The sequence below is a fragment of the Phoxinus phoxinus genome (genome assembly GCF_949152265.1).
Source record: "Phoxinus phoxinus genome assembly, chromosome: 5".
Lineage (NCBI taxonomy): Eukaryota > Metazoa > Chordata > Actinopteri > Cypriniformes > Leuciscidae > Phoxinus > Phoxinus phoxinus.
The window spans coordinates 30,093,217-30,119,658 of record NC_136880.1 but is presented as its reverse complement, the minus strand read 5'-3'; the positions used below and the strand labels follow the sequence as shown (position 1 = coordinate 30,119,658).

General features: G+C 36.8%; 1 protein-coding gene and 1 long non-coding RNA gene across 2 annotated transcripts in view; one reads left to right on the top strand and one right to left on the bottom strand.

Annotated features, from left to right (window-relative positions):
- Nucleotides 1–1,025: 1,025 nt before the first annotated feature.
- LOC306999399 lies at nucleotides 1,026–10,773 on the bottom strand. The gene is made up of 3 exons (XR_013797841.1): nucleotides 10,397–10,773; nucleotides 1,367–1,385; nucleotides 1,026–1,125 (listed from the first exon to the last, which is right to left on the bottom strand). It is a non-coding gene; the product is annotated as an uncharacterized lncRNA (long non-coding RNA).
- Nucleotides 10,774–15,176: 4,403 nt separating this feature from the next.
- The window catches only part of eif2b3 (eukaryotic translation initiation factor 2B, subunit 3 gamma), a 38,384-nt gene continuing 27,118 nt past the window's right edge, over nucleotides 15,177–26,442 (top strand). The window contains exons 1-3 of the mRNA XM_079613127.1: nucleotides 15,177–15,481; nucleotides 15,722–15,878; nucleotides 19,259–19,416. Coding sequence (XP_079469253.1) covers nucleotides 15,731–15,878; nucleotides 19,259–19,416 — 306 coding nt within the window. The 5' untranslated portion in view covers nucleotides 15,177–15,481; nucleotides 15,722–15,730. The remainder of the gene's footprint in view (nucleotides 15,482–15,721; nucleotides 15,879–19,258; nucleotides 19,417–26,442) is intronic.

The window sequence follows — 26,442 nt, the reverse complement described above, 5'->3', positions numbered from 1 at the left end:
TTAGAGTAATAATAATAAAATAACTGCTTCACATGTAACGTTAGTGTTTTCAGAGCTTGGTTCAGCAAAAAACACTTTATATTAGTTGCACATTCAAGTGTTTGCAAAACAGTTAATTCACACTTTTTCTCTTTATGTGGCTATTTGATAAGTGGCCTTTTGTGTATATTCCCTATACATTTTATTTATTATTTATTTTGATCTACTTGAATAAGCTAAATAATTTTACACCTAGTCACACAAATTACATTGATGTCAATGCAAAATCACATGTCAAGACCACTTTTATAGCTCAATTTTATGTTGGTTCAACTCAATTAATTGTTTTTTTTTATGTAAATGACCTTACATGTTAAGTTAAAACAACTTGCAATTACTTAGTATATTCTATTGTGCTCAATATTTTTTAAGTAAAGCAAGTTGAGTGCAATCATACATTTAAGAACATATAACAAAGGTTTTCTTGTTATTTTATATCTAAAATTAATCCAAGTTGGCTTTACTTAAAAAGTGTGTTGCAAAAAATGTGCATTTATATTTTAAGTAAATTCAACATAATTTGTGTTGCTAAAATTACTTATGAAATTCCTATTGTTGCTGAAATTCCTATTGGACATTTATACATTTAAACTGTGTTATGGCATTGAAGATCATGTTTTGTTTTTGTTTTAACTTGCACTTGTTTGCCTTTTAAGAATATGCTACACTTTGTTTGCGTCTGTCTGTCTGTCTGTCTGTCTGTCTTTAAGGTGTGTAGTTTACTGAAAAAGACATTCTAGACGAGACTCAAATAAGCTTACATTCTTCCACTGTTTATTGGAATGTTTTCAGACAGGTTTACAACTAACTCTCTCTCTCTCTCTCTCTCTCTCTCTCTCTCTCTCTCTCTCTCTCCTCTCTCTCTCTCTCTCTCTCTCTCTCTCTCTCTCTCTCTCTCTCTCTCCGTTTCTGTTCAGTGGCATGTTTTATTATACTCTTTTGTAGTGTGTTTTACTTTGTGCATTGGTGGCCCCCAAGTTGAACCATAGGAGGCAGTGCTTTGGAGCCTGATGTGGGGGGAAACAACACCACTAATAGAGGTAAACAAGACCTTCTCAATAGACACTGCATTAATCAGCCTGAACTCTGCAAATACCATAAATGAACAGAAGAGATGTTACTATGCCTGAATTTCATGACATACAAACAATCAATCAAAACATTGTTAAAAAACAACAACTTAATGTTCATGAAAAAAAAAAAAAAAAAAAAAAAATAGTCATGAGAGTTTTATAACACATTTTCTGCAATATTTATGTTTATAAAACAAATAGAGTTCATAATATAATAAAATATTGCAAAATAAGTTTAATATTTTCTCTTTTACCTGAAGGGCCTTTCAACTGCTGAAAAAAAGAGAGAGAGAGAAGTATATAATTGTCAAATATTGTCTGGCATATAGATTCAGGCATATATTCTGAAATGGTTTCCACAAATCATAATTTAAGACTATGCAAAAAGGATCCTCCCCTTCCCCAAATATCCAGACTTTGCAGTGCTGCCAACAACCCCTGGATTCCAGTTCTGAGGTGTGAGGAAAGCAGAAGAGACCATAGTGTGCAATGCAGGTGGATCCCAGCATCAAATAGCCAATAAAACATCTCATAGCAATGACATCACTTCTGTTTTTGTCCTGGCTTCTTTGACTTACAACCATACACATAAAACATGTGTCATTCTACATAGGCAAAACACTGGATGTCAAGCACATCAGAAAAAGACCTCTCGGCTACTCTGAGATTGATATCACAAGGTCTGTTTCTCCAAAAAATGTGTGTCCCCCTCCTTTCCCCCCCTCCTGGGAAAACAGCGACAACAAATTAGCCTTCTTTTATGTCAGAGCCTAAGGACGACACTTGGACAGCCCTGAGATTGTCCGCCCGAGTTCCCATGAACCTCACTAACCTTCTCTTTCAGTGCAGAAGGAAGCGGCCATTGTACCAGCACCTGTTTCTGTGGAAATTGGTGAAATGATGGCTTTGTTAGGCATTGCCCAGGCAACCAGGAGAAAAGAGCATGAGGGTGAGCGGGAGGAGGAGGTGGGGCAGCTGAGGTTTGGGTGGGGGGGAGGGGCCACTGGACCTGGAGGGCCCACTCTTGAGAGGACGTTAGGGCTGAGTTATAATTGGGCAAAGGACTTATTCTTACCAGGTTGTTCCACTATATCATATTGCTACGTTACAATAAGTGGTGAATTCAAGATCAAAGAAATAAGACATTTACTGTTCAAAAGTTTGGGTTCAGGAATATATTTTTTTCTCTTTTTTTAAAGAAATTAATACTTTTATTTAGGAAGGATGCATTAAATTGATCAAAGGTGACAATAAAGACATTTATAACGTTACAAAAGATGTCCACTTCAAATAAATGCTGTTCTTTTGAATGTTCTATTTATCAAAGAACCCTAAATAAAAAAAATGTCTTAAAAATGTCCCACGGTCTCCATAAAATTTTAAGCAGCACAACTGTTTTCAACATTAAAAATAATACGAAATATTTCTCACCATATCAGCATATTAGAATGTTTTCTGAAGGATCAAGTGACACTGAATACTGAATGCTGCTGAAAATTCAGCTTTGCCATCACAGGAATAAATAAGGCTACATTTAAAATTTTATTCAAATAGAAAAGTTATTTTAAATAGTATTTTTTTCACAATAATACTGCTTGCTTTTATTGTATTTGTGATCAAATGCAGCCCTGGTACAATTGGTAGTGTGTGTATTAGACTATAGAAATATATCCAGGAGCCAGAGATGTTAAAACAATAAATGTTAAATTAATAAATAGTTTAAAAGTATATACATATAAAAGTAAACAAATAAATTATATTAACACTTATATCACATCACTAAATAATGTTCATGCAAATAGTTCAAATGTCATGAAATGTGTTACAAAAATCTTATAGTTATATTTATTTGATATGTCCCCATGCATTTCCCTGGACCTTGGTTGAAACCCCTGAGTTTACTGTAGATCATAACAGAGAAAAGAGGCATTATATGAATGAAGCTTCTGGAAGCATCGTCTGAGTCTCCCACCAGAGGGCAATCATTAATCAGGAGTCACAGATGTGTGAAACCAGGCTCATTATGCGGAAAGGCAGGATCTTCAAGCTTCAAAGCTATATTAAAATGTCATCCATTTCTGTGATGGCAAAGCTGAAATTTCAGCAGCCTTACACTGTTTGATGTTTGATCCTTCAGAAATCATTCTAATATTTGCAGCTAAAGAAACATTTCTTATTATTATCAATGTCGAAAACAGTTGTGCTGCTTAGTATTTTTGTGGAACTAATACATTTTTGTTTTCAGAATTGTTTTTTAATAGAACTCTTCTGTAACATTATAAATGTCTTTACTGTCATATTTGATCAGTTGAATGCATTCTTGTACCATGAAAGTATTATTATTATTATTATTTTAATCTACTTTTGAATAGTAGTGTATATAATCAATAACTGTTAACATATTTTGTAACACACACACACACACGCGCACACACACACACACACACACACACACACACACACACAGACACACACACAATGTATGATGTATGACAACCTGGCTGTAGAATCACAACAGAATAATTTGCCTTTAATTCTGAATAAAATTACTTTTAACAAGCCAAATATATGGTCAGGCAGAGAGGGAGCATCAGTATGGTCAGGTCTGGAAAGTCCCAACCGCTTCACTCAATCTGAGCAAATCCACCTTCCTGAACTGACCACATTTGAGCCATTGATTGGTTGACCATTTCCACTAATGACAGCCTTCAGTCTGAGCATAAGCAGTGAAAGCTCTATCTGTTGCTCCAGTTTGAAAAAGGAAACTGGTCACGATGCGTTGAATTATCAGGAACCATTTAGCAACCCACAAAAAGTATATTTAACTTGTACAAAAATATAAACTCAGTCCTAGGTGGACAATAACATGCATATATGATACCACATATCTTTCTCTTGGGGATCATTTGTGAATTGTAAATGTGGTCAGTTAAAGCAAATAATATATTTTACAGACTCACTCTGGTGTTTATACTGCCAAAAACTTGCCATTTCTCAGCAGAGCAAATATTAAAATAACAGTATTGGTGTGTGTGCGTGCGTGCGTGCGTGCGTGTGTGTATGTGTTTTATACTTTTATTTTAATATTTGCTATCATACAACTGTTCAAAAGTGAGGAGTTGTATTCAATCTACTATTGTTTCAGTTTCATTGGTTTGGTACTATAGTCCAGTGGGTTGATGAGCACAGGGGATGGTGCACTGAATTGGGGTGGTCTTTGTCTCACTCCCACTGGCATTAAGTCGGCGAGGTGATGGGAGTGCTGTTGGCATGCCAGCTGCCAAGCAAACCCACTGCACCCTGCTCTCGTCTCATTCCCATGCGTACATTCAAGACAGAGAGAGAGACAGAGACAAAAAGCAAGGCAGAGATGGACAGACAGTCCAGACAGAGTTTTCACAGATCCAAGCATAGATAAGGAAACCTGTTTGAAAACATTTCCGTTTAGTGACTCCATAAACACAAAAATGACACACTTTATCATACAATTTGGATTATGACAGGCTTTTTTTGTTTACTCGGGTAATAAGATAAGATACTCAGATAAGATCATATTGAGGTAAAAGGTTAAATGAATAGTTCACCCAATTTTTTTTTTTATTCTGTCATCATTCCACATCAACCTCATGACGATCCAAACCATATGACTTTCTTTCTTCTGTGGAACATGAAAGACATGTTTTAAGAAAAGTCTCACTTTTTTGTGAATACAATGAAAGTAAATGGTAACCAAAAATGTGTGGTTACAGTCTTCTTTCAAAATATCGTGTTGTTCGGCAAAAAGAAAGAAAGTCATACAGGTTTGGAAAGACGCGAGGGTGGGTAGTTTTAATTTTTAAGTGAACTAGATCTAAATTCTTACCATCTACCAGTCATGTCAGACCCTACAGGTTTCCATGTATGTGTGCTTGACATTGACTAAGAGACTTTTAAATACGGCTCGAACTTTGCGAATGACCGCATACTTATGAAAGCTACTAAAAGTGTCCTCACAACTGTCATGCATGTGTTATTTATAAGTGTATTGCACTACCTTCTTTCAGGTCCAAGACAGATGGAAAAAATACTATGTGGGGTAGAAGCTGTCAGACATACAGTAGGCTATCGTTTGCACAGAGTGTTCATTCAGAGACAGCATAAAGCACCCCATGCGTAGGAGAGAACCATTATACCAGGGAGTGGAATAAAAGACAGATCCAGCTGCGTACACACCTACACTCACAGACACTGCTACATGTGTAGACCCAGAACATATGTGCACATTCACACACACACACACACACCCAGAGGGCTGAAGCACATGCCTGATTCTGTGCCGCAGTATGGTGTGTGAGGGGGCTAGTTAAAAATAATTTATTTCCGCGTGGGGATTCACAGGATGGCTTTAGTTCAACCGATTTCCCAGAGTGAGCGGAAGCTGCTACCAGCCATAGCAGGCAGGAATTCTCATCCCCGGACCCTCCTCTTTGGGCCCTCCTCAGTCCCCAGGCCCCTCGGCCCCTGTGCAGGCAGACTGATGCAAATCGCAACCCATGCAATACGCTTCTCATGCAATACGCAAACTGACCACAAAGTGGCGCTGTGCAAAAAGAAAATATCAAAATTGCTACTGAAGCAAAGTTGTACAAGATGCTTCATTGGAACTTGGCAATTTTTCCTCTTTTTTATATAATAAAAGTCTCCTAATTCACACAATTGCTTCCCCACATTTTATGGTGTTGCTTTTACAGTCTCAATGGAACCTTCTTACTTTTCCATACAAGCAAGCACATGTGCTATATGTTTGTATAAATAAATAAGACACCAAATGAATATATAAAAATATATATTCTTCCTAAAATGAAAGGTTCTCAACAAAAAAAGCACAGTCTTCTTGTAAAACTGAGTATTTAAAATCTCTAAAAGAATGTAAGTGCACAATTGTACAGTAAGTGCTAAAACAGATGTTTTGTCCCCCTTTTTTTAATTGCACGTGCGTGTGTGTGTGTGTGTGTGTGTGTGTGTGTGTGTGTGTGTGTGTGTGTGTGTGTGTGTGTGTAAACTTTGGTTAAAAAGTTATGAGACTCACATGTGCAGACATCCTCCCACACACACAGACTCAGACATAGTTCTCTCTCTCTCTCTCTCTCTCTCTCTCTCTCTCTCTTTCTCTCTCTCCCGAATACATACGAGTAACCACACACAGGTAAAACAAGCAGGCGCACAGAAACACACCTTTACAAGACATCACCTCTCACTAGGTGTCGACAGGACCACACATACTGTCTCACACAAAATGTTTGGAATGCTGTAAACATTTATTTCAACAGAAACCTAAATGGTTCCATCTCAAATAGTCTTCCGGGGACATCTTACTTCACCTGAACTCAATAATAAACACAAAGGTGCACGACCACAGTGAAAACATGAAAACATTGCTTGGGTGGCTTTACTACAGTTTGGGTATGATTACTTTAAGACGTGCGTCATCCTGAGATGCTTTTCAAACATCACCCTGTGCGTTTACACTAAAGGAGAAGTCGCATAAAAATAGACACTGAATCTAATGTTTGCTCAGGTATATGTATAATAAAGAGTTAGAATTTTAGCTGCCGTTATCGTTAAACATTAGCTTTTTGGCTATTCTTTAACATTGTCTAACATTGCCTGAGTGTAGGCAGGTGGTGATTATGCGTAACAAACTTCCGTATTCTGTAAAACAAGTTGTCTTTTGTATGAGCTTTGTTAAATAGAGTCGTTTTACTCAAGATACCTTCAAAGGAGCGAGCAAAGATGTAGGCTACATACCCGATGTCCATCACATATGCAGATATGTAGGCTAATCGGAAGGTAATTTTTAAAGTTTTTTTTTTAAAGTTTGATTCCATCATTTGAGAGGAATGCATTAGTTGATCAAATGTAAACTCTGAATGCACTGTAGTTTGTTTTGGATTTTTTAAAAAGTCTGATAAAAATAAATGTAAATGACCATAATTGACTATAAGATGGGTGCCTTAAAGTTGCAATGACATTTCTTCTGTATTGTGACATACTGGTACATCCGAATCCACAACCAAAAGAAGGATTGAACACGTTCAACGGTAATAGGAAGAGAAGCGTTTGGTTCACAGCAGAGTGCAGAAAAGGAGACAGTTTAACCGTGACTCAGTCTGAGCCCTGGCCTCATTAGCCTAGTAAATGAAATCCTAAAGTGTGATTTGAGAAAGCCTCTGTGTGTGTGTGTGTGTGTGTGGGATGTGTGTTTGTGTGTGCGTGTGTGTGGCAAGAAGTCCCACCCATATTTGTTCTGCCAGCAGACTGCTCACACAGTGAAGGTGGACCTCACACAGCGCTCAGCCAAAGCCGCAGCGTTTCCGACAGTGTTCCGAGCCTGGCAGCCGCTACAGGGAGAATGAGGAATTCTCTGAGAATGGAGGAGATGCTGCCAGATATCAGCTCAGAGGCAACAGAGTAAATTTCTCAGGACAGCCAGCTGAATGTCTGAGTCTGACAGCTCGCTCACAGTGACCGCAGAAGAAATCTCCATTAAACCACAATGAGACACTGAGGACTTTTCTGACACTCATCAGTCTAATTACGACGAGAGAGAATCAAAAGCCCTTCAGTGTGTTTGGGACAAAACACCAGCGTTTTGCCCGGGGGCACTAGACATTCAAAAATACAGAACAGCAAATCTATAATTATTGTCGTTGAGGAGCGTCATTATACCTGTCATCATTACACAGCGTCTTCCCTCATTCATTTTCTACGTTCAGATCCAAGCATGTTGAGTAATTCATTACAGACGCATTAGAGTATTATTCAGGCAGGTGAAAGATGTTCTATAGATACAACAAAACTCAAACCACACATCGAAAATTCATCACAAAACCACACTAGTATTATGTCCGTTGTGTTTGGCGTGGAATCTGCAAGCTATTCCCTGTCTTGTCATCCAAGGATAAATCAAACCTTTATAAATCTGCTCAAAGCTTTATAGATTTCTTTCTTCCAGATATAGCCCAGTCTAAAAGATGGATCGAGTCCAGCTGGATAAAACGGGCACAATTACGCATAAACGCGAGTCAACCATCAATGAACAGCGACTGTCTCATCAGCCACTGTGGGAGGAAGATATCACAGGATGCCGCAACTATGACAAGTCGGCCATAAAATAGTGATTAAACACTGCTTAGATGTGCCTCGTTCATAATTAAAAGAAAATTCCCCAACCGAAATGAGCCACTGCAAGATATAACGCTCATTTTTCTCAATAAAGTCCCGGTGTTCGGTGCCTGGAGGCAGGCTCCACACGTGCAGAGAGATAATGTGGGCACGGCGTTGGAGACAGCGAGGATGTTTGAAGCGGCGTGGGGAGCATGTGTGGTCAGAGACCTCACAGACCGATGGGTTTGGGTGGACACAGGCAAGGGAGACACACACAGAGATCACAGGAACCGGGTGGACTGATGTGTGCACAGTACAGTGAAAAACAGTAATGTGCAGGATAAGGTACAGTATAGTGTCAAATAAAAGATGAGGGGTTTTGCCTGATGAGTATTCCCGTGGTGTTTTCAACAGTTCAAGAAAACAAGCACCGCATGACAATTACATTTCTTTTTGAAAAAATTATCTTATAACATTTTAAATTAATAGAAATTTACATATAGCAATTTTCAAAAAATAGTAGCCTATAATTATAAAAAAAAATTACATTTGAATTAAATTAAAAAAAGTGACATTTTAAAGGTGCTGTATTGAATATTTTACACTCAGCATACAAATACCATATTATGTTTTCAGATATTTAGGAAACATGCTGAGTTCACATACTCGTTTCTCTGAAAAACACTTCTACAGCCAGTTATTTTACTTTGAAATGTGCTTTCCGTGTTGGAATGTCTGTTTTGGTTTTGGTCTGTTTTGATCTCACCCACTGCCAATTCACCCAATAGTATTTCGACACCCCGGGATGCCAGTTTGCAGGAAACATGGCGTATTGCAGGCCAGCAAACAAACTGTCAGAGATTGCAGATTCTACCCAACCTAAAAAGCCTCGGTATCCATCAAAAAATCTCTATAAAGAAATCTCTAAAATCTGGATAAATCAACTCATCAACTTAAAGTGTGTAAGTCAAAGGCTTTCATTGTCAATTGCCCTCGTTCCTGTTGCGTGTCCTCAAACTGGCAATCCGTGTGAGCGTTGAGTCTGAAGAGGAGGGGGCGGGGGAAACAACGATCTCAGATATTTTGAATTTGGACTGAAGTACCTATTTCGACCACTAGCTGTCATTCTTACAGACTGCACCTTTAAGACATTTAAAAAAATGATTTAACAAAAAAAGCCATGCAAATTTGATTCTCAACCGAGGGCCTCAGCCAAGGGGGCAAGAGGGTGACTTATAATTATTGAAATTAAATAATAATAATAATCATTATTATTATTATGAAAACAATCTAATGCAATTAAAATACAAAAAAAAACGGAACACACTGGTCTTGTAATAGATTTGACCCATATCAATGCTCCAAGTTTATGTTAGTATGTCTTATATAGTTATATTAATATGATTTTTTTTTTCTCTGTCTCTCCCTATGCCCTCTTCTCCTCCCTTTCATTACCCAGGTCTGGCCTGTGACTCTTTGTCTGGACCCTGTGACTCTTTGCCTGGACGCTGGCCACAATTAGGAGTTAGCAATCATTAACCAACTGAGATATGAGGCAAGCCAAGCTTAGACAGTATGTAAAACAGTCAAAACCCTGCCACAGACACTCACCTAGCACAGGGAGCCAGGCACTTGTGGGGCCCAAGCTCTGGGGAGCAGCATTCCAGACTGGCCTGTAGCTTGGGACAACTGGGATGTGTCAGTCTTACCACTGCCACACCGGACCCATGTCAGAGTGGAGAATGGTCTACATAAGCTTTACAAGGAATCTGAAGGGTTTTATGTGGTGTCACCCTGCAAAGTCTGTGTTTAAAGCCAGCGAGTTAATGATGGCTGTCAGTGCCGTTATCACAAATTACAAATCTCTGGGGAGCACAGTCTTTCAGCATGTGATACCAGCATTAAGTCCTTAAATAACAATAACCAGCTATAAGAGCTACTGGACAGACTCTTTCAATTCAACAAATAGCCTAACCCCAAAAACATTTTAAACATGCTGGAGCAATAGAATGTACAGGATTTTCACAGTAAAATACTGCTATTTCATGGGACGCCAGCTGGGGCACAATACAGTTGACACAATCCTGTATTTGAGTTGTTTACTTTCACATTTTCTCACAAACTAATTTTACGCTCACCTCTGTGTGAATGTAACCGCACTGGACAACACGTTCTGTGTAGGCTAGACTCGTGTCGATGAACGTCGCCATTTTGATATTTACTTTGGAATCAGCGCTGGCTTTGATTTGTGAGGGATAGATTGTAACATGATGTTTTGGGAATGGCATCGGTTATTCGTTGGATTTGAGGCTAACGTTACTCAAATAGCCTACTGTATGTAACGCAGTGGTTCTCAAACGTTTTTGGTCGCGCCCCCCTAAACCTTTTTAAAAAATCTTCTTGTTGGTCTTCTCACCGGAACGCGCACAGCAGCGGAGTGCCGCGTTCACAATAGCAGCTTGTGATTCGGTCCGCTGAAGAGGTGTTTTTTCTATGGCGAGCAAAAACTTCTATGTTGGACTTGTTCCAACGGTCTGAAGAAGAACGATTCGGTGTAATTGCAGTTCGTTGCCGCTTTATAAAGGCAGAGCGAACTGCTTTCACGCACTTGAACGCCGTAATAACGTAGGCCTAACGGCTGTTTTTTTTTTCTCTCCTCTTTTTTTCTTTTTTTTCTCTGCTGGTCTGTTGTGTAAAATACTAACAGATTAGATCATCCCTTTTAAAATGGGTTCATATTCCGTTTGCAGCTGGAAGGTCATACAAGCTGCTGTTTGAGACATACACACAATGACAAGCACCTGCAATAATCACATAGGCGTACACAAATAGCCTAAGTTAAGCCTAGATTAATGCGTGCAAATTGCTGACTGTAAGTTAAATGATTAGTTAAATCCTGTATTTTTATGTCACAAACACATCCATGCCATTTGGACCTATAGGCTAAGTATTTTTTCTCATCGTTATTTAGAAATGAACAATCATAAATACCTTCACAGCCAGTGCTGCAGTTCAGAACTAACCGAGCGGTTGTGTGGTCATGATTTATGCACCATTATCAGTTGCTAATGGGTCTGTGAATGTGTATTCTCACAGTTCAACCTCCATGTCAACTAGCACTCACTGGGAGACCTGCTACAGCAGAGTCCAATTGAGCATTAATGAAAACCATGTGCTCAGACTCTGTCAAACTCTAGGCTAATTCCTCAGTTCTTTTAACCCAATACTTTTGAGTCAAGCAATGTCTCACTTGCACACTATACTCAAGACCACACCAATGTAATCCTTAATCTCTCTTGTAAACAACACAAAATGTTTTTCTGTTCCTTCACTTGTCATAACAAGAATCCTTTTCTGTTTCCACATGCATTATTATGTCTGTGAAGCCATCCTGTAAAGCCTGGCAATTTCTTTTTTTCCACGGGAGCAGTGAATGAAACAGGGCTTTCTGAAATGCACAGGACAGAGTATGGAGCCCGTGGAGCCCAGTGTGTTTATCTATGTCACAGTCTATCGGTGGCTGACCGTGAATAAGTTGGTGGGGTGGGGGGTGTTTTTGTTTCCATGGCAGATGGGGCCCTCTCTCTCTCTCTCTCTCTCTCTCGCTCTCTCTCTCTCTCTCTCTCTCTCTCTCTCTCTCTCTCTCTCTCTCTCTCTCTCTCTCTCTCTCTCTCTCTCTTTCTCTCTTTCTCTGTGTCCAGGAAGTGCCGCAAACACAAACCACACTGAGCGTGTTGTGCTTTCGGCCGGGCCGTGGCTTGCAGCGAGGCAGCGGTCAGGCCTGAGTCTCACTCCCTGGGTGGTCTGGCCCTGCAAATGTTTATGATCTAAACCAACCTAATCCAACTGGCTTGTTTAAGGGAATTGAGAATGATTTACAAGAGCTGCGATGGCCAGGAATAGGAAATCAGAGGAAATCGAGGCAGAGCTTCAAGTCTGTGGTAGCCTTATGACTCTGCTTTGCTTCTATCTATCTAGTCTCATTATCCCATGCCGGAAAGTCTTTATGTTGACTGCACCAATGGCAAATTGTCTGGCTTAGTTGTCTTGATAACATAAGGCTCAGTGGATTTGTCACAAAATTTGCAGTTTTACACCTGAATGCATATTTAAACCACATAAGTCATGCAGTTTTACAATTCATGCTGCATTTTAGACAGAATATATACAGATGAAACTCGAAAAATTAGAGTATGGTGCAAACGTTCATTTATTTCAGTAATTCATCTTAAAAGGTGAAACTAATATACATTATATAGACTCATTACATGCAAAGTGAGATATTTCAAGCCTTTATTTGTTATAATTTTGATGATTATAGCTTACAGCTATGAAAACCTATTTACAATATTAATTTTGAATTTGGGGTTTTCATAAGCTGTAAGCCATCATCAAAATTATAACAAATAATGGCTTGATATATCTTACTTTGCATGTAATGAGTCTATATAATGTATATTAGTTTCACCTTTTAAGATGAATTACTGAAATAAATGAACTTTTGCACGATATTCTAATTTTTCGAGTTTCACCTGTATGTATATATATATATAAACACTGTAAAAAAAATATTTTCATTATTTGTAATCACAACTTTTTATCTTTTGTCAAATCAACTTAGATAATTAATGTAGTTCAGATAACATAATATTTTGAGTTTCTATTGATTAAACCAAATATTTCAATGAACTCCAGGTCACTTTCTTTTTTAAGTTAAACCAACAATAATTTTTTACAGTGTATATATATATATATATATATATATATATATAGAGAGAGAGAGAGAGAGAGAGAGAGAGAGAGAGAGAGATCTATCTATCTAAGATCTAAAAAAATATATATATATATTTGTGCATGTTCATCTCAAACAGCACTCATCAAGGACTTTGTTCCAGTGCAACACCTGTGCCACATTTCCTCTCTGTGCCCCAAGCCTCCATGCCATCATTAGCACTATCATGTGGCTGCCTTTAGTCTTAAGCCCTCAATATTTTGTTATGGTCACATGTTAGTGCTGTAAAAGAGCAGATAATTAGAAGTGTCAGTGGCCTGGACTGACTTTTATTACTGGTTTTCTTGAACCAGAGCCCGCTGCTTTAATGACAAAAATATTGCCATCTGCCATCTGTAGTGAACACCTTGTAAATAAAGACGAATCACAGGTATTAGAACATAAAAAACTATTATTGCTGGATTGCAGAGATGATGGTTCCCAGATTGCATGGACATTAAAATTCAACCCTTAACTTTGAAATTCGAAGAAATGAGAAATGACGGTCAAATACTGAATTTTTTTTTACCAATACAGATGATTTTATAAAATTAAATGTCCAATATGGTTCTTAATTGTTTTATTTTCTTATTATTATTACAATTTTTATATCAGCAATAAGCCACTAAATGCTTTATTGTCTCTGTCATTTTATTCTTATAGATTCCAGAACATCTGAAGATATAGAACAATGGTTGAAATGATTGAAATCTAGTTTCAATGATGCACATCACCAACGTATCATTTTCCTCACAAAGCCCAAACAAAAAGCAGATTTGCTTGTTTAGCTGGACATAAAAATGTAAATGAGAATGTTTGTTTTTCTCTCTGTTTGTGATCATTTAACATGATGACCCCCACAGAAATTGCAGCGGTCCGTTCAGGCAGTACACCAGATGTTAAACTTGGGTCATGTAATCCATATGAGATTTCTCGGGTTATCCTTTAAAAATATTGCTTCACTTTACAAAAGAAGAAAAGATAAGGTGGCCAAAGTTTTTGGAGAGTGTGAATCACAAACAGTTGGTGTTAGGGGACATAGCAAAGGTGTGAATTCAGCACACAAACACTCAAAGCTTTAACATCAATATTTCCTTTGCTTTAACTTCTCTTTCTGCTTTTTTTCTAATGGAGGCAGCCTGCCCTGTTATTCCAATGTTTCTTCTGCAGGCAGCGACCAATGAAGCTCATCTCCTATCCAGAGAAAACAAAGCTAAGCCACATTCCCAGAGTTCAATTTGCTGTTACATCGGAGGTCTGTGAATTGGGGTTTGGGCCATGTCTGTTGACTGAGGGGATCTGGGTGGAGGAATGGGCTTGAGAGAAGACTTTAAATTTTGACTATAAAACTGGACATGTTCTTAATAGGCTACACAGGTTCCCAGTGAACTTTAAGACACGAGAGTATTGTTGATGTGGGAAGGAAAAATCTATTACAAAAATGTACCATGGTAATATTCTGCCAAAATAGTTATAGCTACAGTTGTTGTTATTGCTGTAAAACCACAATAAATGAATATTTGACATTTAAACACTCCAAGAAGCATTCAATATTCTTTCTGCCAATTTATGTTGTTATAGGGAATTGTTTTAAGGAGTGTTGGATTCTATGAAACTGGAAAATGAATGGTTAAATAATAGTTTACATGACATATTGCATTATGTGTAAAAGTATTCTATTGTTATAATCCGTATTTTTTAATTTCAGCGCTGTTTTCCTTTTCATTTAAACATAGGCTAAATAGCATTTACGTATTACACTTCTCAAAATCCTTTACGTAGCCTAGTTAAATTATGCAACAACAACAACAACAACAAAAAGCGAAAATTTAATAATAAGAAAATCAATCATTGCATAATGCATACACTAAAACAAAAATATTTGACAATAATATTATGCTGTAAATAGTAGCCTATGCCCTTTTGCTTTTACATTTAGGTAAACAAGACTAGTATTATTTAGTCTATAAAATAAAAAACAACATCAAAATAGGCCTACATCATTATATAAATCAAAATATCAATTCAAATAATCTTTGAATATATACAAATTAAAATGAACAAATACAAGAAAAAGGGAAGTCTTCTGACTATTTTCACGCTCTCCTCTCATTTTTTGTCAAAAGAGGAACTGATCTCTCTGCGGAACCAAAGTTTCTGCTCGTGGTTTCTGTACGACTTATTTAATAGTTACGGCCCTATGTCTTTAGCTCGAAATGTCTTGTTAGTTATTGACTGTATACTAATACATACAGAATATTCAGAGTTTTTTTAGTTATTCATATTCATTGTGTTTAAATACTTCGATTCTACCGGTTTTAGCAGTAAGTGTTTGAAGATAGCGAGTTTAGTGACAGCCCGCTCCACATGAGCGTCTGCTACAGTGCTGCTGTTTTTCACGTGCACGGACTCGATACTTCACAAATCATAAACATTTGGACGACCAATCGAGGCAAGTCGACTGTGTGTTTCTAAACATTTTTAAACGTTAATCAATAATAACGTCAGAAGCGGTCATTTGTTTGCAGTACGTCTCAATTGATGTAGTGTAGATGATGAAACAAGAGGCATGTCTGGAGTAATATCTTGAAAAGCATGTTAAATCAAAGAAAGCTCCATCTGTCAGTCTGATTCAGTGTTTTCTGTGTGGTGCTGTGGTGTGGGAAGACTGAATGTGTTGTTTGTTTTGCAGGTGTTTGGGATGGAGCTGCAGGCGGTGCTGATGGCAGCAGGTGGAGGCTCCAGGATGATGGATCTCACCTATAACACCCCTAAACCTCTGCTACCTGTGGGAAACAGACCCCTCATCTGGTACCCCCTCAACCTGCTGGAGAGAGTGGGCTTTGAAGGTAAATATACTGCCATATCACAAAACAACGTTCATTTAAAGGGACATTGTAGTATGTTAGTATAGTTTTAGGATATCTGTTATAGAGATTTATGGGTAGATTCTTCTTTCATCTCTGTTCTTCCAGAACAAATTTATTTCAAATCACAGAAGATTGATTGACAGCTGACTTCGTAACATTGCAGAAGATTGTTTGACAGCTGTTTGACGGATCTGCTAAGAATAATACATTGTGGCTTGAAACTTTAAATGTTACTTGTAAGGGGAATTCTTTAGATATTGTATGTCATTTAATCTATTTAAATTTGTATCAAGGCCCACATTGCCAACTGGGAGTAGAAATAGGTTTTCTTAGTAACAAGGACAGTAAAATCTATATTATTTAATGAAATAGTAATACAAAATGCAGTTTTGTACTACATGATGTCAGCTAGTTTAGTTTCTGAAGTATCTGGTCTACATTACATTGTATTTTATTATTACATGTTTTTAATTTTACTTTCTTATTGGAAAGTATTTTGAGCTGCATTTACACTATACATGTATGATTTTTGTATTATTTAGTATTTTTGAATTAATAAATAATTCAAAATAATTAACTTTCAGTGTCCTGACAGTCCTGGACTCTGTTAAAAAAAAGAAAAGAAAAAAAGGACTAACTATTGTTTTACCAGAAACAGTAACTCTATGCATGTGAATTTCTTTGCATAGGTTAGCTGTCATTTGTGTGTGTGTGTGTGTGTGTGTGTGTGTGTGTGTGTGTGTGTGTGTGTGTGTGTGTGTGTGTGTGTGTGTGTGTGTGTGTGTGTGTGTGTGTGTGTGTGTGTGTGGTGGTGGAAGTTAACAAAATGCTGAAATTGCTTATTACACACTTAAGCTGCAGGTGGTAATAATTTTCGCAGCCTGCTTTAATTGAACTAATAAAGTCCTTATATCCTAAATGGAAAGGTAGGGCCATTTTAACAATTGGCATACTATAATGGCATGGTTTCCACGTTACACCCACTCGCACAGACCAGCGCCCATGTTGCTTCTCATTTTAAGTATCAAGACTCTTTTTGTTAGGGAACAAGAGCTTGATAAAACCAACTAGTTTTGCTGAGGATTTTTTGGCAGCATATTTTATTTAATAAGTACTAAATTTTAACGTTTTATGTGCCCTAAATTCATGCGCTTAAATGGAAACTGTTTATAAAGGTGGATGTATTGCCTAGTTGACACTATCTATACAACTAAACTGGTAAAAGACTAATAAAATTAAGCCAAGTTACTCTGGTCTTTTCAATCTACACAACTGCTTTAGGCTGGAAGGACACTGACAATGACAAGATACAATTACACAGAGTCAAATGCACCCCAGACAACTAATGTTGGATCATTTCAACTCTGCACTCCAGAGTTGAACATAGTCTAGTTTTAGGCCAGCTTTCCTCCACATAGCTTAGCAATAGGTGACCTTCAGCAGCATGCAGCGTAAAACAGTTTGGGCTAACATAGCATGGAGCAATTTTAATAGTGCTAGTAGGTTATAAAATGGAAATAAATCACATTTTAAATGGACAAAAAGAATAGACATTTAAAACATAAACATAATAACAATAAATTGATATACAATTTTACGTTGAAAAAAAAAAAAGCAAGTGAACTCTCCAATGGCATTTGTTTAAAACTGAATTGACAAATAAATAAAGAAAAGCATTAGACAAAATGACAAAGAAAAGGAATTGGCAAATGGACAAAGAAAGGCAACTGGTAATTTTGTCATTTTTGTAATTTAAAATGTGCATATAAATATTTCGATAGCACGTTAGTTTAGTTTTGGGTCCAATTCTCACTATTAACTTGTTGCTTATTAGCATGTATATTACTAGGCCAATGGCTGTTTATTAGTTCTTATAAAGCACATATTAATGCCTTATTATGCATAACCATATTCTACATCCCTTAATCCTACCCAATACCTAAACTTAACAAATACTTTACTAACTATTAATAAGCATTACGTTTATTGAGGCAATAATTAAGTCGCAGTTACTAGTTTATCAGTGTGAACTGGACCCTATTCTAATTTATTTTTATTTATACAGTTTTAAATGTCTATTAATCTGTACATTTAGAAAGGGATGTATTTCCATTTTTATGTTTGAATTATTAAGTGTCAGTCCTGATCCTCCATACTAATGGTTAAAAAACAGTCTTAGGCCTAAGGCCACATATCAGAATTTATTTCCACACAAAAAAAACTTATTTTCTAATAACCCTTATTCATACCTTTAAAATATTGAAATAAGTTTTTTTTTTTGTGGAAATAAATCCAAAACTAATAACTTGGAACCCTCTGTTCACTGGATTGCTTTAGCACATTTGAGAGCCAGTAGAGAAGGTGTACCCTCTTGAGTATCTGTGTTTAATGTCTTCATGATAATGAAATGTTTATTGTTCACACCTAGCTGTATTGACTAACCGTGAGATCCAGCTGGTATGGAGTTTGTGGCTATGGCCCTTTGCCTGCCCAGCAGTACAGTATGCACCTTTATGTGTGGCACATTCTATCCTGTTAACAGCCAGAGCGCCAGCCAACAAGGCCCTGCAATTAGCTTTTACAAGTTTTAGCACAAACTATGGTAAGTAAGCTGCTTCGTTAGAAAATATTTATGCAGTAAAGCAGGATTCTGGGACAAACTTCATCCAGTTGGCCGAAAGTCTGTCTCAAAGGGTAACGGCAAAAAACTCACAAAGACTCGATTGAAGGTGTCTTGTCTAATGTATTTTTACAAGTCTGAGGTGTCACAGGTACATTCTAGTGTGCTGTTCTTAACCAATAGTGTGATGAAGGAAAAATATCTTTGTTTAACTTTACAGTGAAGTAATTGTATTACTCACCGTGTGTCCTTATAATGTTATTGTCATTTTTGCAAACTCCACTGCATTCTTAGTGAAAGAACATTTTGTTACACACCTGTATATGGCTAGAATGACAATAAACTATCTCTAATCTAATTTTATTAATTACACTACCGATCAAAAGTTTCGGGTCTGTAAAAAATTATTTGTGTAAAAATTTATTTGTAAAGAAATTAACACTTGTTATTCAGTAAGGATGCATTTACTTGATCAAAGGTGACAGTAAATACATTCATACTGTTACAAAAGATTTCTGTTTCAAATAAATTATATTCTTTTAAACTTTCTAATCATTGAAGAATCCTAATTTTTTTTAATGGTTTCCACAAAAATAAAGCAGCACAAGAAACATTTCTTATATAGATTTGTTTTCAAAAACAAACACATTTTTCAACAGTAGTGTACATAAAAAACATGAATTATGCTTCTGATTTGATCCTTAATTCAACTAAGTGTTATCGTTATGTTCTTTTCCAGAGGTGATTGTCATCACTACTAAAGAGGTTCAAAAGGCCCTGAGCACCGATCTACGGCTCAAGACGGACGTGAAGATGAAGTTGGATGTGGTGTGTATTCAGGAGGAAACTGACATGGGCACTGCAGATGCCCTTCGACACATCCAGCAAAAGATCAAGGTGCGTCAAGTGTCAATATCATAAGATAACACTGAGGTATAACATTTCTTACATTGACAATTATATTGAATTTCCAAAAAATGGGATAGAAAATAGGTCATGAATTAACTGGATACAATAATTGGATAAAGTCAAGAAGATTAAGACTTCTTCTTAAAGCGGAGGGAGGAGATAAACATTAAATGCGTTTAAAATTAGCTACGTTTCATGCTAGGTTATTCGTATGTGATAGATTATCTAAAAGATCTAAAATTATGGGATTTAATGACACTAAAATAAGACTGTTACAAAAATTGATGTTGACAATTTGACAAATAAACATATGACATGAAAACATGTCTATGTCTGAACGTATGACTAGAAAAAATAACACTGCTAGATTATGATGGATCACAGAAACATCTAAAAGGAATAGCTGCTTGAGGTAAAGCTGTAGAGTAAATGATCTCCAGTAAACTGAAGCTTGTTCTATGACATATCCTATGAGATTAATAATCAGATATCCTAGATGCATAACATAAATGTAACAATTTGCATCTGCCCAAAAGGACGCAAATGCGCTGTGAACTTGAGTGCTAGTTTTTTTACAGTCAATGGTTTGAAAGGGAAAGTCTGGATGCGCTCTTCTCTTAACAGCGTGCTGATAAAGAGAATTTACAACATTTTATCACAATCCTTTTCTCATTATAATTCTATATGGCCTGTATATTGGTGATGCACATCTTGCACTTTATTTTTATTTTTCATGATAGAAAGTGATTACAGTCATCATTGCGCATTTTCAAAGCCATAATGAGAAACCACTTAAAATAAAACATGGGTTTACTGTTAAAAAATGGGAACAAAATAACACTGCTGCATTATTAATATCAATGATTAGTAATGTTGCATTGCATTTGAGCTGAAACTGAAGAGTGAATAAACGGTCGGTAAACCACAGCGTTTCGCTAGCTGGTTATTAAACACAACCAAACGCATCTTATATTTGAGATTAATCAGATAAAGACAACATAAAAGTAATCTTGCAACTTACATCTGCACAAAAGGAAGCAAATGCGCACATGAACTTTTCCGTGCTAGTCTGATGTGTAACTCGTGAACGCGCTGCGCTCTTCCTTTAACAGTGTGCTGAAAAACTAAAGCACAGAGAATTTACAACATTCTATTACAATCGTGTTCTCATTATTATGTTATGCATATGATAGATTGGAGCTCAACATCTTGCACTTAACTGCATTTCATGATCAAAGCAATTCCAGGCATTACTGCAATGCGTGCTTTCAAATCACTATGCAAAACTGTTTGTCTTTACCATAAGAGGTCCTTTTAAACTTCACTAAAATAATTTTTACATAAATCAGCAACTGATTAAGGAGCAAACAAAATCATCTAAATCAGACTGTGTTTTGCTGTTTGGTAGGGGTGTATGTCGTGTTACAATATATCACAATACAAATATGCAACCATATATATCTTGGATAATGACTATTTATTGTGTATAGTTCACCCAAAATAAAAATGACTGTTTTTTTTCAATTTCAAGTTTTCAGAGTTTGTGTCAGTACTACATATAATGTTGAATATAATGTATAATAAATAATGCAATGGGGGATATTTGTGGGTCCTGATAATGTCAAATGACTTATTATACCAGTTAAAAGTGGCCTACATTATTTTAAATATATCTAGTGAGTGACAGAGTGCAAGCATATTCGTCTAAAATAATGATCTATTTTCAGCTTCAAAATTATGAATATTTTTATTCTGGTGTCACTATTGTTCTGTGCATTGGGTTAACAGCACAAAGTCCAAGCCTATTTATTTACACCCACAATGAATGTAATATCAAATTTAGCATTTTAATCAACAGTACATTTTTTGTTAACCTTATCATACTGTATGTCTTGGAGTATCGCAATAATATCGTATCGCAAATATCGTGATGTGTATCTATCGAATCATGACATGAGGGTATTGTTACACCCCTACTGTTTGGTGATCGTACAACATCAAACCACATTTAAACAAACTGATGTGTCAGAGGTGAATATATGCAGGTTATAAAGAATTTTAGGTTTCTCATCAGCATGTTATCACACAAAAATGAATAATCACAGATGACTGTACTGTATACTATACTATATATTGTGTGTAGGAATCCTATGATTTGGAATTATCCTCAAGGATGTTGATCCTAGAAATTTGCAAGTATATTTAAGATTGTGATTTTTTTTTTTTTTTTTGGAGAAAGCACAGTTAAAGGATAAGAGTTTCAACCAGCTTTGTGTTGTTACAATGTCGGAAGTCTATGTAAATTAACAATATATACTCTTTCACCGTGTTACCTGCACCCAGATATCCCTGTTTATTTGATAGCTCCAGAGCTTTTGTTAAAACTGCAGATCGAACATCCGTATTTTCCGTGCCAAAATCAAAAGTGCATTAGGCCTATGTGTGTTGACGTTTTTGGCAAAAGGGAACACCATAGCCCTTTTCTCTTGTTTTTTTCTAGTCATCTAGCACTGTTTCAATGAATGTTTTGCTTATCTACTGCATAGACAGCCAAGTTTATTATATATGTATATATATATATATATATATATATATATAAGCCCATCTAGCCAGCAGTGAAGGTCTGCTTTTTTTTCTATTGCCCTGCAATGTGAGATGTTTCTGGAAGATTGTGAGAACTTTTCAGGTTTGTATTTTAAAAGATTATTCCACCATCATGGAACAGTGAGTGTGAAAGCTCTGGAAAGCTATTGTGTTCCTTGTTGTGATCATAATTTATACCTTTATATTTAGACAGTGAACTGATGTTGAATGTGATAAAGATATTATCTTCTGATGAAATTTAGCATTTCGCTGCTTCAAAGAACTGCCTAGATAATATTTGTAATCTGGTTTGTAGCCAGTATTGATGTAGCAACTGATTTGACATGTGAGGAGTGCTCAGTGATGAAGGAGGGTCATAAAAGAGTTAGCAACACAATGATGTGATGAATTTTCATCACTGTTAATCATTATGCTCAGAGCATAGCATGGTGACTAAATGGAAGAAACATAATTGCAGCATGAGCATGCACGTCCATGTAAGCATGAGCGTGTGCCCAGAAGCGTGTAAAAGCCTGGCGAGCGTACACAGCCTCACCTGTCTCCCATGTGAGCTGGCCTGGGGTCAGTGGAATGATGTGAGGGGCAGATCCTGTGTTCCACAGGGGGATCTTTGATCCGTGCTGCCCCGCACCGATGGGTCCAACTCCACAGAGTGCCTCATTTCTCCTCCTGAAAGCCCAGTGGCCAGAGACCACTAACTCCACAAACACATGATGTCAGAACCCTTTTTCAACCCTAACTGGCATTCATGGGCCTGCTGGACATGTGTGAGAGTTGTTGTGTAGATGGAATGGGGCGGTAAGTTGAATAACATCCTGGGTTTTTTTTTTTTTTTGTCGTCATTATTGGGTTTAAGGGTAGTACGAAACTAGTCACAGAAACTGTATTTGCTTTTCCTTGGGTCTGGTGTAATTTAGAGGTTAAAGATCTAGGCTAGTAACCAGTAGGCTATGATCAAACCCCACAAGTGGTGACCCATGAGCTTTCAGCATTGGACTCTTTATAATAAGTACAGTGGAGAATAAATGACTGAGACCACATTTAAAATCAGATATTTCCATTTTAAACCTGGAAATAAACTACAGTTTTGGATTTTGAAATGTTTATTTGAAGCATTTACAGTAAAATGAAGCATAAATATGTGGACACTGATGTGACTGTTGATGTGACATTATTTTAACTTTCATTGCAACATTAAATTATTTAAATGGATTAATTTAAGTTACACACAAAAGTTTGGGGTCAGTAATTTTTTTATTTTGTTGAAATAAATTTATGCTTGCCAATGCTGCATTTATTTGAAATATTTTTAGAATTTAAACAAACTGTTTTCTATTTTAATGTATTTTAATATTTTATTATTTTAAATGTAACTTGTTCCAGAAATGGCAAAGTATCATGGTTTTCAGTATCATTACTCCATTCCTAAGTGTCCATGATCCTTCAGAAATCATTCTAATTTGCTGATTTAGTGCTCAAGAAACAGTTCTTATTATTAGTTGTGCTGCTTAATATTTAGCAGCACATGATACTTTTTTTCAGGGTTCAAAATGGAAATCATTTGTGACTATTAATTATTTGTTGTTACTTTTGATCAATTTAATGCATCCTTGCTGAATAAAAGTATTAATATATTTTAAAAAATCTTTCTGACCAAAACGCTTGAATGGGATTGTTAGTACATTGGGAATTCCATTAAAAAAAGTGTAATTTTTTTTTATTGATACATTTTTGGCTTTCTCAATTACATGATGGAATTTTGAGAGAAATATGAAAATAAATATTTCCCTAGAACTGTACTCAAATCACAGTCTCATTAAATGTATAATTTAAATAAAAAAAGTATCTGTCTAAATTGCCTTCATAAATATATAAATAAATAAGATATTAGTTTAAAATGTTCTTTGAAGTTTTCTCGTATCAAATGCCTTGAATGTTTTTTGTTTTTTTGGACAGACGTTCTTTCCAGCACATATACTTAATCTGATCCAAGAAATGGATTAAAACCTTAAAAAAGGAGTTTCTTTGATCAGTTTCAACTTTTGTAAACTTTTGACCTAATTGTCATGTTGATATTATAATTTTTAATGAAAGTAGGTGTATTAAATATTATAATTTATAATGAAAGTAGGTGTAAAAATACAAAATAAAAGTTTTGCTCCCCACTATACACTGAAATCACTTTGGGTAGAAGAAGCTGCTAAAAGAGTACTTTCTTTCTTGGGTCAAAATATTGTCTATAAGATGCATTATTAGTGCATTTGTTCATTTGTATCATACCTTTGCACATAAAACTTCTGAAAGTGTAAAATCTCTGAGAGTGGGATTTCTTAAACATGTGTGAACGCTCATCACAGGAGATTAACTCTCAATAAATATCAATGCAGTGGAAAGGGAATGTTGAGGAGGAGGGCTTGCTGGTGCACGCTAACAGCACAGATGCGTTTATTTCTAATCCTAGAGAGAAATAAGAGATTAAAAGCATTGAGTTGCAGAGCCCTCCAGTGCACGAACAGCCCCACTACGTGTTGAGAGATGAGCGCTGGCAATAGGGGCCCTAAATCCCCGTTTATTGTACGGCGTAAACACATAGTCTACTCCCTTGCTTCAGCAAACACCACGGACATAATGGAAGCATCTGACAGAGTGCCTGACTCTTAAAGCTCTCTTTCATTAGCCTGTGTTTGAGTTCATTCTGATGCATTGAGTCAATGTTTGTACAGAAACTGAATAATCTTCGTGTTGTGTAGCGTTCTGCCTGCTTTTGTTAGTAATAAGGCTCCAAGTTCACTGGGATCAAGTCATTCCCGATCAACTTGTGTACTCATTTTTCCTGAAAAATGAACGTATACATCTTTGTTTGCACCAGGTGGTCTGGAAAAAGTAAATATGAATGGCACTGCTTTATTTTTGGCTTTTCATGATGATTTTTATGTACAGTACAAGTAATATTTGTGTTTGCCGCTGAATTAAACCAAGACTACTTACGTCCTCAGTTGCTCTCAACTTGACCGACTTGATAGTGTATCAGGGTTTTTTCAGTTAGTAACTGTCAAAATGTCTACATTTTATCATGTTTTTTTTTATGTTCTCAGTGTTGAAAAGCTCTGCCTGTCAATCTGTCTGTCTGTGAAATTCGCAATGTAAATGTGTTTGTGTTCAATACAACTTAACAGTCATGACAGCCAATTGTAAGCTTAACAACAAGTGTCTTTAGTGGCAGACGAGTGTGAGTCGCATTTCTCCTTCCCTTCCTTTTTATTCCCTCTTATCCTGTCCTCCTCTCTCCACCCTCTTTTTCCCGTCTCTTCCTCTGCTCTCCTCTTGGGTGGTCTCACCTGGCTGGCCCAGGGGGCAGCCAAGCAGAACTGGAAGTGTCTGTGGGTGGCCTGACCTCCCTGTGCCTCTCCTCCAGTGCAGTGCAGAATCACGGCCTACTGAAAGGCCCAGCGTCAGCAGCAGTGGCGCTCAGATGATCCAACAGCTGACGCCCACTCCAGACCTTCACAGGCTCTGCGACTAAGACAGGCCGCTGATCGAGCCTTCCTAGACTGCTCCCCTCCCGGTGGCCAAGAGGGCACAGCCGTTGTCAGGCCTCAGGCATTTGGCCACTTGTCGAGTCCCCTCAAAAATAGAAACCCCGGCTATGAAATGTTAAGTGGTTAGAGCTGCAGCGACAGATCGATTTACTTGGGTGGTTTACGATGGGTGGGCTGGCATTGGTTGCATTTTTTGCGTTTCATCCCCGTACATTCCTGGTTGAGAGTGAAGTCATTGTAAATGTTTGAATATTTTGCCGATAGCCATTTATGTGGTTGCTTTGCCTTCAGTCCCAGAGTAAATAAAAGAAACACAGAGCAGAGTACACATTTCCAGACATTGCCTGCCCATTGACTACTTTGAACCACAGCAGTGACCAGTCTTAAAGGGGTAGTTCACACAAAAATAAAAAATACATGTAATTTAATCAACCTTATTCATGTTCTTCCAAACTGTTGTTTTTGTATGGCCATTTATTGGCAATAGACAAAATTCACAGAGCCATTATTTACAACACCATGGTTTTGGGAATCCTGGATATATATGGTAGCCCAATTTTAAAAGTGTGATTTATAGATCTCTAAAACGTATGTAATCAAATTACTCCATGGACATTTTTTTTATGAATATAGAGTATTTAAACTAATACTCTAGAGTACTTTAGAGTACTTTTAGTACTTAAAAAAATATCCTTATGCTAAATTCGTAACCAGTAAACTACAAACAACTGGAAAATCATGAGGCCTTTGAAAATTGTTGTGGACAATAGGGGCCTTGGAGTCAAAATGTTGAAATTCTCTCAGCGGCTTTTAGCAAGGACAGAGTAGCCGCTATATTATTATCTTTTTGCCAGCAGTCACTCTCCTCTGT